Source organism: Uloborus diversus, chromosome 3 (genome assembly GCF_026930045.1).
Source record: "Uloborus diversus isolate 005 chromosome 3, Udiv.v.3.1, whole genome shotgun sequence".
NCBI lineage: Eukaryota > Metazoa > Arthropoda > Arachnida > Araneae > Uloboridae > Uloborus > Uloborus diversus.
The window spans coordinates 183,264,377-183,279,620 of NC_072733.1; the positions used below are offsets into that span (position 1 = coordinate 183,264,377).

General features: G+C 32.9%; 1 protein-coding gene across 1 annotated transcript in view; it reads right to left on the minus strand.

Annotated features, from left to right (window-relative positions):
• LOC129219083 (putative polypeptide N-acetylgalactosaminyltransferase 10) overlaps positions 1-15,244 on the minus strand; it is a 100,073-nt gene that overhangs the window by 40,945 nt on the left and 43,884 nt on the right. Inside the window, exon 4 of the mRNA XM_054853401.1 lies at positions 987-1,175. Coding sequence (XP_054709376.1) covers positions 987-1,175 — 189 coding nt within the window. The remainder of the gene's footprint in view (positions 1-986; positions 1,176-15,244) is intronic.

Here is a 15,244-nt window from a genome sequence, read left to right on the forward strand (position 1 = left end):
AAATGTATTATTTCTGACAAATGATTATTAACTTTGATTATTGAAATAATTGCTCGTCTTTAAATTTAAATGTATTTGTGACAACTCTTTGATACCAAATAAAGTTTGTAGATATTTATTGTTTTATTCATTTTTAATATTACTTTGTAAAAAAAAAAACACTCATCAGTACGCAGAATTTTTTCACTAGTTTTTAACGTCCCCAGAGTTATTATTATTATTGTTATTATTATATATTTTATTTATTTTTAAGAAAAGGATAAAAATTTAACAGGTCCGCAATGTTTTTTATTTGGTTTTATCGGCTTGTGGGTCAAAAGAGGTTGAGAAACACTGAGTTAGAGCACGGTCAGATGAATTAAAGCAATGAGCACTTCTTAACTATGTTGAAAACTCTGAAATGTGATCAAATGCTGTAATAACAAGTTTTAATCATTTCCAGTACTGAATTCAATGTGAAAAATGTTCAAAACGTAGATTATCATAAATCAAAACTATTGAAAAAAAAAAAAAACCCTACACAACTATATTCAAAAAAGCACAAAATACGAGGGGGGGGGGGAAGGATCTACAATAGAAATCAGTAAAGGTGCCATTTCTCTCTCCGTAGAGTCCTTCTTTTCACCCCCGATGCCTATTTTTTAAAAGGTGCGTATTTTTCACCCTAGTTAGACGGTGAAAAACACACTACTTTAGTATCAAATATTGATGATAAACTCAGAATCATTCGTTAGTTTTTTTTTTCTAATGTGTATGAATTAAATGACAAACAATGATACAGTTTGGTGTAATGTAAACTTGAAACTAAAACTTTTTTATTCTGCTGTTTATCCTTTCGCTTAATACTTTGTGTTATAAGTTAGGAAGGACTACAATTATTCTCCAATTAAAAGCACTTAAAAACAAGTTTCATTGTTATTTTAAAGCATGTATTTTCATGTGCTTACAGAAACATTCTAAATATAATAGCAAAAAATAATTCTTACCTAGCAGTGGCGGTAACCAGTCCACATTGGCTTCAGTGTGCGAATCTAAGAAGACAAGGATTTCCCCCACTGCGGCTTTGGCACCTAAGAGTCTAGCACGAATCAGACCTTCTCTTTTGTTCGCTCGAACAACACGAACATTGGAAAAATGCTGCCTCACATATTGATCAAGTGGATTTTTTAATTGAGCTGAAAAGAAAAAAAAAACACTTAATTGAATTCTAAATGTACCATAATTTTTACATTTCTCCCGGTTTTTCTTGCTGTCAATTCAGCGTGAAGTTTGAATTTTAAATTTTTAAAATCACTAACTGAATGTACGGACCTCAGTTATAAAATACCCTTTTCTACAAAATTAGTTAAATGTAGTAAATGTTCCCTACTAAATAATGAAAAAAATTAGCTTGTCGACTGTTCTTTTCAATTTTGATGCACACCATTTCAGCTTTACAACCCACTTTCTTAGAGAATAAAAAGCATCCGACAGCAATATAACAATCAAAAGATATAACAATCCGACACATAAAAGCATGCATTTTTTTGAACAGTCGAACCAGCTTTGCTTAAAAGAACATTACAATTAACGCAATATAGTATTTTCCAATTCTCAAACCATGCAGAATATTGTAGGGATTGTTTTAAACTGTGAAAATAGTTCTTGATTTTATTTAGTTATTTATTTTACATCTAAATGCATTTTTGAGCAGTATACACTGTTATGATTTTTAGCACTTAAAATGATTAACATTTTCAGTTTAAAAAAATAACATTCAAATGTAATATTTTTGAAATTTTAATTGACTTGTGTCAGTTCTAAACAATGTTGTCTTTTTACAATTTAGCATACAATATTTCCCAATGTAAAAAAATCCTAGTTTTTCAATGCGCGAAATGCTAAACTTTTCAGATTTTTTTCTGTCAAATACGATAAGAAAAAGTGCAGTAGATGATTGTGTTTTAGAGTAGTTTAATCACTTTGAATAAATTGTGTAATCGTAGAAAATGGCGACTGCTCGGATTTTAAGAGGATGTTTCCTTGTTTTGTTTGGTCTATGTTTAATTTTCCATACAATGAGCTTCACCTTCAGAAGAGAGCTAAAGAGGGTGAATGATGCAAATCTGAAATATCAACAGATCATTACCTTGAAGGGGGGTGGGGATAATCAACCAGCTGGAAGGAATCTCTTCGGAGAAACGCAACGTTTAAAATGGAGGGTCTTGAACATTTAATTGCATATTTTCTACGGCGATTATTTCGAGAGTTTGCTTGGTATTTTTAAAGCGTGCTCTCTCCATTTACTCTGTTATGCTTTACTATAATGTATCGAGACGACGATCCTTACTGGTGTTTGGCGAGTAAAGATCTTGTTTTAAAGAAAAAATGAAATAATATTGATTGTTTGGAAGGAAATAGTTCTAGACAATTAGAGTTCTTAAAACAGTTTGAAGTATCCACAATCTCAAGTTTCGAAATTGAAAAAAATAAAATAAATAAAAATAAGTCTGGTACGACCGGAAATACAACAAAAACGGAAACGTGATGTAAGTGGCTCTAAAAATTATCATTCTTAGTGGTTTGTTGAAATAGCTCCTGTAATGTTCATGACAATAGATTTTTTTTCATTTAATACGTTTTTAAGCATTTTTGAACAGTTCTAAATTGTTCAACATTCAAGCAAATTTCAAAGCGTTTTTCCTAAAAACTATAATAACGTCAGAAATAAAAATTTTCACTTAAAAGTTCGCGAAAAAATGCGGAGGTTTGAAACGTATGTGTTATTGCATTAAACAGCGAAACGTTGTGCGTATAAAGTAAAAAAAAATAAATAAATAAAAAAAAGGCAATCTTTACAGCTTTTGAAAAAAAAAAAAAAAGGATTGATTTGTAATAGGTGAAACAACCAGAGCCAGTTTTCTAAATTGCTCTATTTGTAGAGTTTATTGTCTTGGAAACTAATAGCTCCTCTTTCTGTCAATTTCGCTAACTAATCGTATTAGTGTAGAGATTCTAGGCAGCAAATGTTTTTATTATTCAGTAATTGCATTTAAAAATAAGATCAATTTGACAGGAACAAGATCTGAATGGGTTCTTAAAGATTGATTCGTAATATGCTTTTATTATTAATTTTGAAGCACATGACTTTCATGTGTTTTCATTCTTAATATGTGCCTTTACGGTATTGATTCGCCATTTAATGCTTTTTTTTTGTCACCGTAAAGGTAGAGTCATTTTCAAAGTGCATTTAATGCAAATGTTAATAACTCGTGGACACCTCTTTGTGTTATGCACAATTAGAATTACAAAAGCTGTCTAAAGTGTTGGTCGCATGTAGAACTCATTTAATTCCTTTAATGTATAAATTACACGATTTATATTTCCATCAGAAACTGACTAGCAGATGTGTGGGAACGGTTAGTTACCGTGAGTGTAGGTTAAATAAAAAAAAAAAAAAAAGCCTTGCAATTTCATTTTCACCGCTTTTATAATTCGCATTAACTGAAGTAGCACAGATAAGGCTAAGAGTAGTAAGTTTCTTACGGAATTCTTTTACACATTTAAATTTGTTTGAAATACATTAACTACATGCAAAGCTACCAACTTTTGAAAATCTAAGTTGGCAAAAATAAGAAATAACATTGTAAAATTGCAAATTGCTACATTCACGTGTTTTGAGGTTACAAGAAACCCCTTTTTCAATGCAAAATAAGTGTGCTTACGGATGAAAAAATTCGTAACTCAAGACTTTTATTCGTAGAAACTACGATTTTTCGCAGCAGTTGGCAGTAGTGACTACATGCAACCTTCAATGTACTTAATGTTGGAGAGAGCAACACCAAAACTAGCGCACTGGTTGATATCGTTGCGAAGAGCTACTGAATATTACAGCAGAAAGCCATTCTACAACCCAGAAGAAATATAGCAGCTCGAAACCAAAACAAACGAGCTGAAGTGTGCCTCATATGACTTCCTTTTACTCCGATTTAATGTCATTTTCCCGTTATTGGTAATTTTAATGCGATTCAATAGTTTACTCTCTGAATATCATGAACAGTGCCCAAATTGAAACCAGATTTAAAAAATAAAAATCGCCAAATTTGTCGCCAAGTTGGCGACAAATTTGGCGATCAAAAGACTGCCGATATATCGCCGTGTCCGCAAAATTGCAACACCACTTGAGTTTACATCGAAATTAACAATAATTTCCCCCCAAAAAGGGGCAAAAGACCCCCTTAGAAACACCCGAATGCAACCTAAAAGGGAGGTGCACAACCATATCCCACTAGGAGTCTACGTACCAAATTTCAACTTTCTAGGCCATACCGTTCTTGAGTTATGTGACATACATACGCACATCTGCATATACGCACATACATACGTACATACAGACATCACGAGAAAACTCGTTGTAACTAATTCGGGAATCGTCAAAATGGATATTTCGTGTGTCTATACGTTCTTAGGCTCTTATCCACGTGTGGTCGAGTCGAAAAAAAAAAAAAAAAAAAAAACCTCAACATTCATTCAGGGGTGAGAAAATGGAAATTAAGGTCGATTTTTGAGTGAAAAATTTTTCGCGAATACAATGCTTCCTTTTTTGTAAAAGGAAGTAAAAATCACCAAATACTCCAAACTTTCCACGTCGTTAAACGTATAACAGAAAAATCGAGTTCCAATTGTTTTTTCAGGGTAGTCTTAAAACCAGAGCTTATTCAAATCGCTAAGATCTTAAGTTTTCAAATCGAAAATTATGATCTATGTATTTTCGCTTGCTAAAATGTGATTTTAATGATAATGTATCTTAATTCGTCCCAACTTGAATTTTAACAATGCAAATGAAGGATCTCTTCAGAAAGATTTAAGTTCCTAATCAGTTTGGAAAAAGGTAAAATAAATGATTATTCTAATCCTTCGAATGAGTCGCGTAGTTAATTATGCTTGAAAGCAACGAGAAATTAAACGGCGGAAACAAAATACATTTTAACACTTCTTAAACTTTTGTTGGAAAATAAAAATAAGCTGCTTATTAACTCTTGTTGAATTACTAAATCGTTAGCTTTTATAAATTGCATTTTGAATTGTCTTATTATTATTATTTTTTCCATAAATTTATATTTCAGTAGAATTTGAATAGTCGTAAGCATAGTTTTATTCTTCCAGGCTAGGGGAAAACTTTTAACAAAATGTTTATCACTAACAGTAAAATAGTTATTGGCGATGAAATAAACCTATTTTAAAAAATCAGTTGGACTGTGTTATACGAAGATGGGTCAACCCCACAAAGCAGTAGGGGAGACTTGATTTCCACTTTACTTTTTTAATTTTTTTCTTTGATGCAAATGATCAGTTTTTTTTAATTGCGTAAAGAATCGGAATTGTTAACTCTATCTGAAAGTATTTTTTTTTTCCGGTAAATGTAAACAGATGGTTTTGGTAAAATATTTTTTTTTCAATATTTTTATAAAGGGTCGCATGTATCCCTCACATCAAGGGATACTTGATCCCTTCATGGGGGATATTTGATCCAATTGGGAAAATACGTAGACTTTTCATTATATCAGCCATTTACCAATGGATATTAATTTTCTACATAGTGTATCTAAAAAATAAAAAAAATTCTAATTTTTCTTTCTTAGATGATAATAATATGAACAGAAAAATAACGTTGTTTTAAATTTAACTAGGAAATTCGTAGAAAAATGTACACAACTTTAATGATTTTAGATGCTTTTGATCAGTTACTTATTCAGCAATACAGTCGTCAACAATATATTTTATAAATAAATATAATAATTCTTTTAAAAACAGCTTATTGAAGGTAAAATTACAACAACTACGATGGTAACTATAAAAATCAACTTACTTGCTTCTTGTCTTGCAATATTAAAATTAAAAATTTTTCAATTGATTTAATTCTTAAAAGAAGAAAAATGTAAGTATCTGTATACTTATGAAAAAGAAAAGAAAGCCTAGCATATGTTTTTAAAACCTGAAAAGTAAAATGCAAACATTACAGTTGCTGTAGTTCTTAAAGCTCCGCCTAAGCTAACTGGATCTGGCATTTTAACACATTTATTCTCATCTACTACACTTTTTTCAATTTTTCAAGAAAAACAGGTTGATCAAGCATTTTACTTTCCGTTTAAAAAAATAAAAATTTAAACTTTGGAAATCCAACTTTGCGTTCTATTTTATTGACATAATGGGCAACTCCCTTTTTTGTTGTAAATCTAACTATAGCAACATAATTTTTTTAATAAATACTAGCTGCGTGCCCGGCGTTGCACGGGCTACTTAAAAAATAAAAGAGATGTCCAATTGATGTTTTTGTATTACTCTGACATCAGTTTCTAAAGCGCTAAGGAGTAAATAAATACGCGTAATGCAAGGTTTGCCAAACACCAGTAGAGCATATTTTTGGAAAAAATCTCTTTAACGTTAATCATAGTTATCAATGATACAAGATATGTGTATTTTCAATTAGCACAAAAGGTGAAAATATATGCGTTATCAACTTTAATTTGTGCGCATGTTAAAATGAATTGCATCTGATAGACTATATCTGAAATATTTATGTACAATTACAATCAGCTTTTTACATAAAATGACACACACTTTTTGGTTGATTACGTGAAACTAAAGTACCAAGACTAAATAAATACTAATAAGCATTAATTTAATACCAAGTCATCAGATTCCAAATTAGCTTTAGTTAAAATCTTTAAAAACAATCTTTTTTGTTCAACTCTGTTTCCGTTAAAAATTCCAAACAATCTTAATTTAACATGTTCTTTTAACGATACAAACTGTATTTCAAAAATAGAAACAGGAAGGAAAAAGGGAGTTATTACAATTCGAAAACTCACCCACGTGACGGGAAAAAGTCCAACAAAATAAACATAATTAGTCGCACATCCTAAGTGTATCAAAATATGAGGCAGGTGAATGATAAACTTATACTACAATCAATAAACATAGCTAAAGAAACAACTTTCATATGCTGAAAAGAGTTAAGAACGTTGAATGTAAAAAATAAAAAAGACAGACGATAAAATAAAGGCTATGTCCGAATAGGGCAACCAAATTTAAACTAATTTAAAATGAAATTCTAGATGGAAACGTTGTTTTAAGATTTGGACAGCAGCCAAAAAAATCTCTCTTAAAACAATTATTAGAATTTTACTTGCTCACGCATATGCAAAATGGCAACAGGAAAGAAATAAAAATTCCTGAATAACGTTATGTTAATTAACGTTTTAATTAATATATCAGCTAATTAAAGTCGCACAATTACGGGATTGGTGCTATTGTTTTCTTTGGAAAATTTCGAATTGATCGGTATCTCGTTTGACTCTCGATTCGCAGCGGTTCTCGAGAAGATCGATCTTCAGACAGACAGACAGACAGACGGACGCGAACAGATTTTAATATTATAGAGGATTTAAACAAGGGTAATCAGTTGCAACTTCTTTAAGCTCATTTGACTGATCAGAACATAATTCATGAGTACAGTTAGTTTATGTTTATCCCTTTGAGCTGCTTTTTATTAAACAAACGCCCTGAGTTTGGTTACAAGTGCGAACTGATATTTTAATTATTTAACAGATTTACTGCAGTGGTTGTTTGTATCTATCACGTACACTATGATAAATTTTATTATGTTAATATGGTTTTGAATGCTACAAATTAAAGTCAACTAAGTAAATTACAGTTCTACAGTTTTTATTCTGTTTATATTGTTATGGGGATACTTGATCCCTTGGATCATGTATAACTGAAACCAAAGGATCAAGTATCTCTAATATGATAATTTTACGAACATACTTGTTCTAGTACTAACAATCAAAGGCAATTTGCTAAAAATATGTTTTAATTATTAAGGACTGTATACTGTACATTAAAATTACACTTCGCTACTTTTTTTTTTTAAACTGTAGGGTAGAGTGGCATAAAGCGGGTAAGCCATCGTATGCCCCCGCATGGTGTGTAAGCGGTGATTCATACTACGTTATTCTGACACCATCCACCTACAAACTACGATGGACATTCAGTTTTTTAAATTATTAATTTAAGGTTATCATTATTAAAATAAAAAACGTGCTTTTGGGCAAAAGGGGATGAGTCTGGCAAAGTGGATATAGGATTTAATCATGTATTTATTTATAATTTCTTGTCACATGTGCTGACTTAGATTTTCAATTTCAATAACATAAGTATAACTTTAAAAAGTTATTTTTTGTAATGGCAATTAATTAGTCAATTAATTTAGTCAGTTATTTCTTTATTTTTTATAAAGAAATGTGCTGACTTTAAATTGGATAAGTACAACTTTTTTATATATATTTTTTTATAATGGCAGGTAGCTAGTCAATTATTTCAATTATTTATAACTTCATATTTGATTAGCAAATGTACCAAATCGCAATTAGTTAAGCTTACCGGCTTTGGGCCAAAGCGGGTTTTTCAAGTGTTTGTAATGTTTGATATTAAATAAATATTGGGTTTAAAATAAAACCTAAAATAACTTTTTATTTTGAAGTTCAGGAACCCTGCTAGGAATTAAAACCGAATTTGTTGCGATAAAAATCCCAAAACTACAATTTTCGACCGTTCTTCGTTAACTTACCTGCTTTGAGCCACCCTCCTTTACATAACAGATTACGTAAACTTCAGAATGCTTTCCTTAAAAAAAGTTTCCCTTGACACATTCAGACAATCATTTCTTGCGTAAAAATAAAATGGCTGAAAAAGACAAAGTGGTGCCAGGTTTTTATATACAAGTATAACTTAAATGTTGTTGTCAGTTTTCAAAGCTCTACTTAATGATTTTGGTACATTTTGGGCTAAGGGATCATATATCCCTAGTCTCTCCTGTTTTTGAGTAAATTGAGTTCAAAGTTGACCATCAATGTTCAGTTTCTTGAAGGGGGGTGACATTTTGTTCTGTAAATGACATAGTATTACAACATTTGACCTAAATCTTTTTACATCTTATAGTATGTCCGTTTATCTGCCAACCTGTGCCAAAACTCTTTTTTTTTTTTTTTTTTTTTGACTTTTTGTTGATTATCTCATTTTTGAATAACACCGTCCAATTCATAGAACCTATTTTTTAAAACTAATCAATCGGAACTTTGTTATTATTCATTTCTAACTTTTATCATGTGAAAATTACAATGCACTAGTAGAAAATGTAATTTTCTTCCTTGATTTACAAAATTGACTCTTCGATGAGCCCGCTAGAATTCGTTGCCACCTTAATAATGTCTGAACGCCGAGAGATGTAGTCATAAAATTGCATTCAATGTACATTAACCCTTCAAGCGGCCGTGACGTAAAATTCCTTCACCCAGCGATGTATTGAAGAGCGGCCGTGTCGAAAAATTTGGCCTTGAATATCCCGAAAAATTTGCCCTTCGAGAACGGCTGCGGCGTAAAATTCTATGGAAGAATATTCATGGCGAAATTTTTCGACACGGCCGCTCTTCGATACATCGCTGGGTGAAGGAATTTTACGTCACGGCCGCTTAAAGGGTTAAAGTTGTAATGTGCTTTGCATTAAAGCAGATTGCAGCGCCATCCGGTGGAAAAACTCAGAATTAGCATTCTTATCTCAGAAATGATACTAAAGACGGGAAAAAGTCAATTGCAAACTAATTAAGCGCCATGAAAGGGCAATTGAAAAGAAATCTTTCTTAAAGTAATGTAAATATACTTACAATAATGTTAAATACTTTTAAATGCATTCCAACTGGAATGTCTTATGGTGCTTGCATAAAATTTTTCTCCTCTTTCACCTGACGTGATGCTTTTGTTTTCGTTAAGTTTACATCAAACAACGAGTGTCTTCAAGTCTACAAAAAATTCCACCAACACTGCAGGACTTTGAGACCGTATTACCGATGTTTTTGCCAGCGTGTCTTTTGCCATGACGTAAAATAAGCAGCGAGAAGTGCAGGCCTGTGCCCAGAACCAGATCTGTATTTATGCTGAAATATAGCATTTTAATACATAGATGAGCCTCATTTCTGGCATGTGCAGCTTTGTTCAAATCAATGAAACGATTGTGTGTCTTGCGCTATTTATTGTCATCCTTTTTGTACGCAAGATATTTTTCGAAATAATTCAATGCTGCCGAACAGCTTTGTAATTGATATATTACGTATCTCGTACTGCTTCTTGAGATACGAACGCTAACTGAAAATTTTGCCACTAAATGATGCTGTAAGCAACTTCATTGAGTAGCACATGGTTACTTTACTATACCTAAACCCCACGTTTATGAATGTAGCATTTGATAGTAATTATGAAGAGAGCAGCTAGAGATTGCTTACTCCGGAAGATATGTCTTGAGAATTCTACACTTTTATTGAAAACCGTTGTCGCAGCAACCCAGCAAAGTCGGTTATTAAGAAGATTGCAGTACCATTGAAGTATGTTTGAATCATTGCCTCTTTCTGAGAGCTTCGAAAACAGATTTTCCTTGCACAAAAAGGCCATACGCTGACTTAATGTCAACAAAGACGGCTGATACAATTTGAAGTTTGTCAAAAGCATCTTTAAAAGTTTGGTTCAGTGATGCCACGTGTGGGTGGAGTGGCGGATCTAAATCTTTTAAAACCAGCTTGTTCTTCTTCAAGGACTTTATTTGTTACTAGATACCAAATTAGTCTTCTGCAAATGATGACTTTCAGGGTTTTACACAAAACGCTAGTAAGCAAAATTGGTCCATAGTTTCGTACGAGGATTGGATTTTTTTTATGGATTGGAAAAATAAAGTTTTACACCTGTGCCGGAAGAGTGCCGGAGGTTCAGATTTTTGCTTTCTTCTGCAAAGTGCAAAAGTGTTCTTAAAAGAAATAATAGAATATCTCGGTCTATAAAACGCACCGGTGAATCAGGTTGACTCACCTTTATCCAATTAGAATTTAGAAAAAAATGATTTCGATTAAATTGAATTATTACCCTTTTCAAGATATTACTTTGTAAGCCGAAAACGGCATTATCATGTTCAAAAAATTGCAAATATATCAGCGTTTATTCTTCATTTCTGATATCTCATCACAATCAATGCTACTAAAATCATGTAGGGCATTCACTTTCTACTAGCTCAAAGCTGTGACAACATCGATGTTTGAAAGAAGCGTAACCGTTTTCGAAGCCTGATGCCTGAAAAATATTCAATTGCATTTTTACTGTCGACAAGCTTTCCCCGTGCCCGTTGAAATACTCGTACACGAGGTTGGACCTCCCCCCCCCCGAAAAAAAAAACAGATTTTTGTTCTTAAATATTTATTTTTCAATTTATTGACAAAATTTCTTTAGTCTCCTTCAAAGTATTCGCCTTTAGACGCAATACACTTGTCAATTTTTTTTTCCACTGTTCGAATCACATTCAGTGCCCTGTGCGAAGTCATTTTGAAAGCCTCTACATCATCAAAACACTTCCCTTTCAGAATTTTTTTCATCCTCGGCTACAGGAAAAGATCCCAAGGGGCTAGGTCTGGAGAATAAGGGGGTCGAGGAACGACTGGCCAACCCTGAGAGGCCAAGTAGCAGTTAATAGTGAAGGCTGAATGTGCGGGAGCGTTATCATGTTGAAGGAACCATTCACCTGATCACCCACACAAGTTCCAACTCATTTCTGTTTCTCCTGAAATTTCAATCGTAAAACGATTATTCTCTTTGATTTTTTGGCGATTTTTTCAACGTTTTTATCATTTCGAGACGTTGAAGGGCGCCCAGAACGAGCATGATCTTCAACAATCATCTAACCACGTTTAAGTCGCCCAAACCAATCGAAAACTTTAGTACGGCTCATAGCATCGTTCTTGAAAGCTTGTTGAAGCATTAGGCAAGCTATTCCGTCGGCGACTCTTCAAGCAGGAAGCAAAATTTCAAGCGAATTCTTTGTTCTTTCAAATCTGCCATAGTTATTTGGCAGGCGGAAAGCAACGACACTTGAGAAAACCACCACTATGATGAGACGTTATCAGCTACACCGATGCCACTTGCACAGCTTTTTTATGAAGATCTCTACTTAAGCCATCTAGTTGGAGAAAACTTCACTACATCTGGGATCGGTAGCGTGCCATTAGTCCGTTTTTTTTTGGTTCCCCCTTCGTATATTGTCTTATGGACCCATTTTTGGGCAAAAGGATGTTTCGTATGCGTTGGGAAATGAGATTAATAATGAAATAAAAATCCAATCATCTGAAGATTACCACAAAAGTACGAGTAGAAAGAGCCTTTTTGTCATCAACGTTTTTGGAAAAAAGTGTTAGTGTTGCCTTTTCGTTTAGATATTTCTCTCTTTGTCCTGCTAAGACTAATTAAGTCGATATGTTGGGTCAACAAGTTTGGAAGTTCTGCATTAAAAAAATACATAATCAATTCACTGTTTGAAAACATGTTCAATGTCTTAGGAAATAATGAGCAATAATTATCCCGAAGTGACGTAAATTAAAATTTTATGTTTGTAAGTTTTTTTTTATTTCCGCAATTAAAATTGAAAACATAATGAACGACATCTTTTGAAAATGTAGTTAAAACAAAACATGCAATATTTTCCGGTGAATTATAGTTAAAAGAAGCAGTGTAAACGTTAGCTTAAAATCTAATTCGTCTGCTCATTAAGCATTCTCTTTTATCGAGATTTAAATCTATTTAAAACAAGAATATATCTAAAGTAGAAAAAAGTGTTTACTTTAACTTAAAATTTTTCAATAATCTTGTGTTTTCTTTTTCATTGATTGCTTCTTAGAAAAAATATAATAATTAGTGTAACTACATAAATGCACATTAAACTAAATGCTGAAATGAAAATAACGGGACGTCGTTAATAATGTTTCAAAAAAATATCTTTCACATTAAAAAATAGTAGAAACAGTTTTTAATTACTAAAAGAAGCTTAGAGTCGACTGAAGTATTTATAGCTAAAGAAATGTAGGGGAGACCGGGGCAAGATGACTATGCTAACAATTTTCGTGGTTTATTCATTTATTTTTAAGGATAGTAAAATTAATTTTACATGAGCTGTTAGAGTAGTCCTTTGTAGCATTAAATATATTGCCATTTAATTCTTCAAATAAAAATAACGAAGGATATTGTTATTTTTTCATAACCTTAACAAATCGTCATCTTGCCCCAGTACTGGGGCAAGATGACTTTGACCTAGAGGCAAGATGACAACGTTGAGAAAGATTGAATATATTTTATGTTTTGAATATGTTACCTAGTTTTACGAATGATAACTGTGTTTTTACATCTTACTAAGTATCAAATTAAGCGTAGTGCGTTGTAGCGTAATGTTCAAGTGTTATGTTGTGCAGCTAACAATAGACACAAATAAAAATATCATTTTCATGATTGGAACATTCCTCATGTCACCACTCTTGGCTTTTGCAGATCTGGATCCATTCTTCTGTTGGAGGGTCTCAAGATTCCACTTTCCAAGCAAGGAATCTTAGAACACTATTCTTTGAATTTGATGCAACTGCATTGCTTGGCATGAATACGGGCCCACAGTAATAGACTTGGGCCTACAGGAACTTGGTCTGAGTTTTTTTTTTTTTTTTTACTCCCTTCTTAGCTTCACGAGCTTTTTTCCCTGTTTTTTTAAAAAAATTCTTTTTTTTTCTTCCCTTTGCTCCTTGTTTTGACATTTCTTTGATGGGTGTGCTTGTAAAAATGTTTGAAAATCAGTTTTTGTTTTTCGCATTGTGTTGCTTTAGGAAATGCATTGAAATCAAAAACACTAACATGCTTCTTTGGTGTATCGGAATCAGCATTTGCCATAACTTCTGCTTCGTCTGGAGGGTTTATATGTTGGTTTTTTTACTCCCAAGGTCAGAGAATTAGCACTATTATTCTCAGTTTCAGAGCCAACAACGTCATAGTCCGCTAAAAAACAAGGAGAAAATTATGAGACTCGATACCTCATTCTTTAAACTCTTTATTGGCATTTCCAACTGTAGCTGCTTTGAAGTAAGCGGTGCTCAAAAGCTCACCGATACTTTTTTTCTGTGTTAGTTTGTCCTCGATGAATGACCATAAAGTTGTTACATGCTTGGCTATAGTAGGTTTTTAATGGGCAGAAAAATGACGCATCAGGAGCTAGAGACGATGCGATGTGTGAAATGGCAACCCAACCACGATAATGTTTTTCCACTGCAATATAAGATAGCCTGCAAAGCTATGTGAGATTTATGATTGTCAATAATCAGCAGGAGATTCTTTGCTTGGTTTAATTCATTCAACTAGTCATTTGGTCAACTAGTTTATAAATAGCCCCTGTTCACCCGCTTTCGAACGATACCTACCTTGATTCAATGCGTCCTTTAGCCCCAGAGGAGAAGCTCAAGGTCGCGTGGACAAACAGACAGCGTTTACAGGAATTTAATAAAGTGAACAACAGTTAGTTTAATAAATTCCGAAACACGGGTAATAGGCAAGCTCGTCATCTTGCCCCGCGTTGCTGCTCGTCATCTTTCCCCAGACTGCCTGTTTGAACGGATTCTTCTCCATTGCCATAACAAAAGGCGATTAATTGACATTTATTCATGGTAATAGGTAGTATTTAAACTAAGTTATTCATAAATACTCAGGAGACACGATATAACTTATACGTATATGCAGCGGAGCTTATTTACACATGCATAAAAGTTATATCGTAGCAACGGTAAACAATGAGAGCTTCAGAACTAACACAAATATGGCGATTTCAGCGCCTCTATACTATTTCTGAACGAATAGCGAATAGGAGAGCCAGTAGCATGCAGTTGATGCAGTTACCTAGTTTAAAACGGAAAAATTAAGGCATTCGTCATCTTGCCCGGCTCGTCATCTTGCCCCGGTCTCCCCTATCTCTTCTTTTCGTAGCAATCACATGAGAATAGTTAAAATTAGAAATTGTTAATGATAGTTAAGTTCAATAAAATCCCATTTAGTTTGATGTGTAAATAAACACCTAATGAAGGTAATGCATAAAAACTTGTTAATATTCGTTTATTGATTGAAGAAAAAGATCATGTTAAATTAGCACCTTAAGAGCAAAGGAGTGTAAAAAGTAAATAAAAATAAAATTTAAACTAATTTTTTAAATTCATAAACTTAATATGGTTTTTATAATAAGAGCAAATGGATGCAAATAGATAAAAGAAAAAAAAAAGAAAAGAGGCTTTGGTGCATAAAAAATAACAAAGTTTGCGCTCTCACAAGCATGTTACCGCTTTTATATGCTTTAATGTTTTATAGCTCA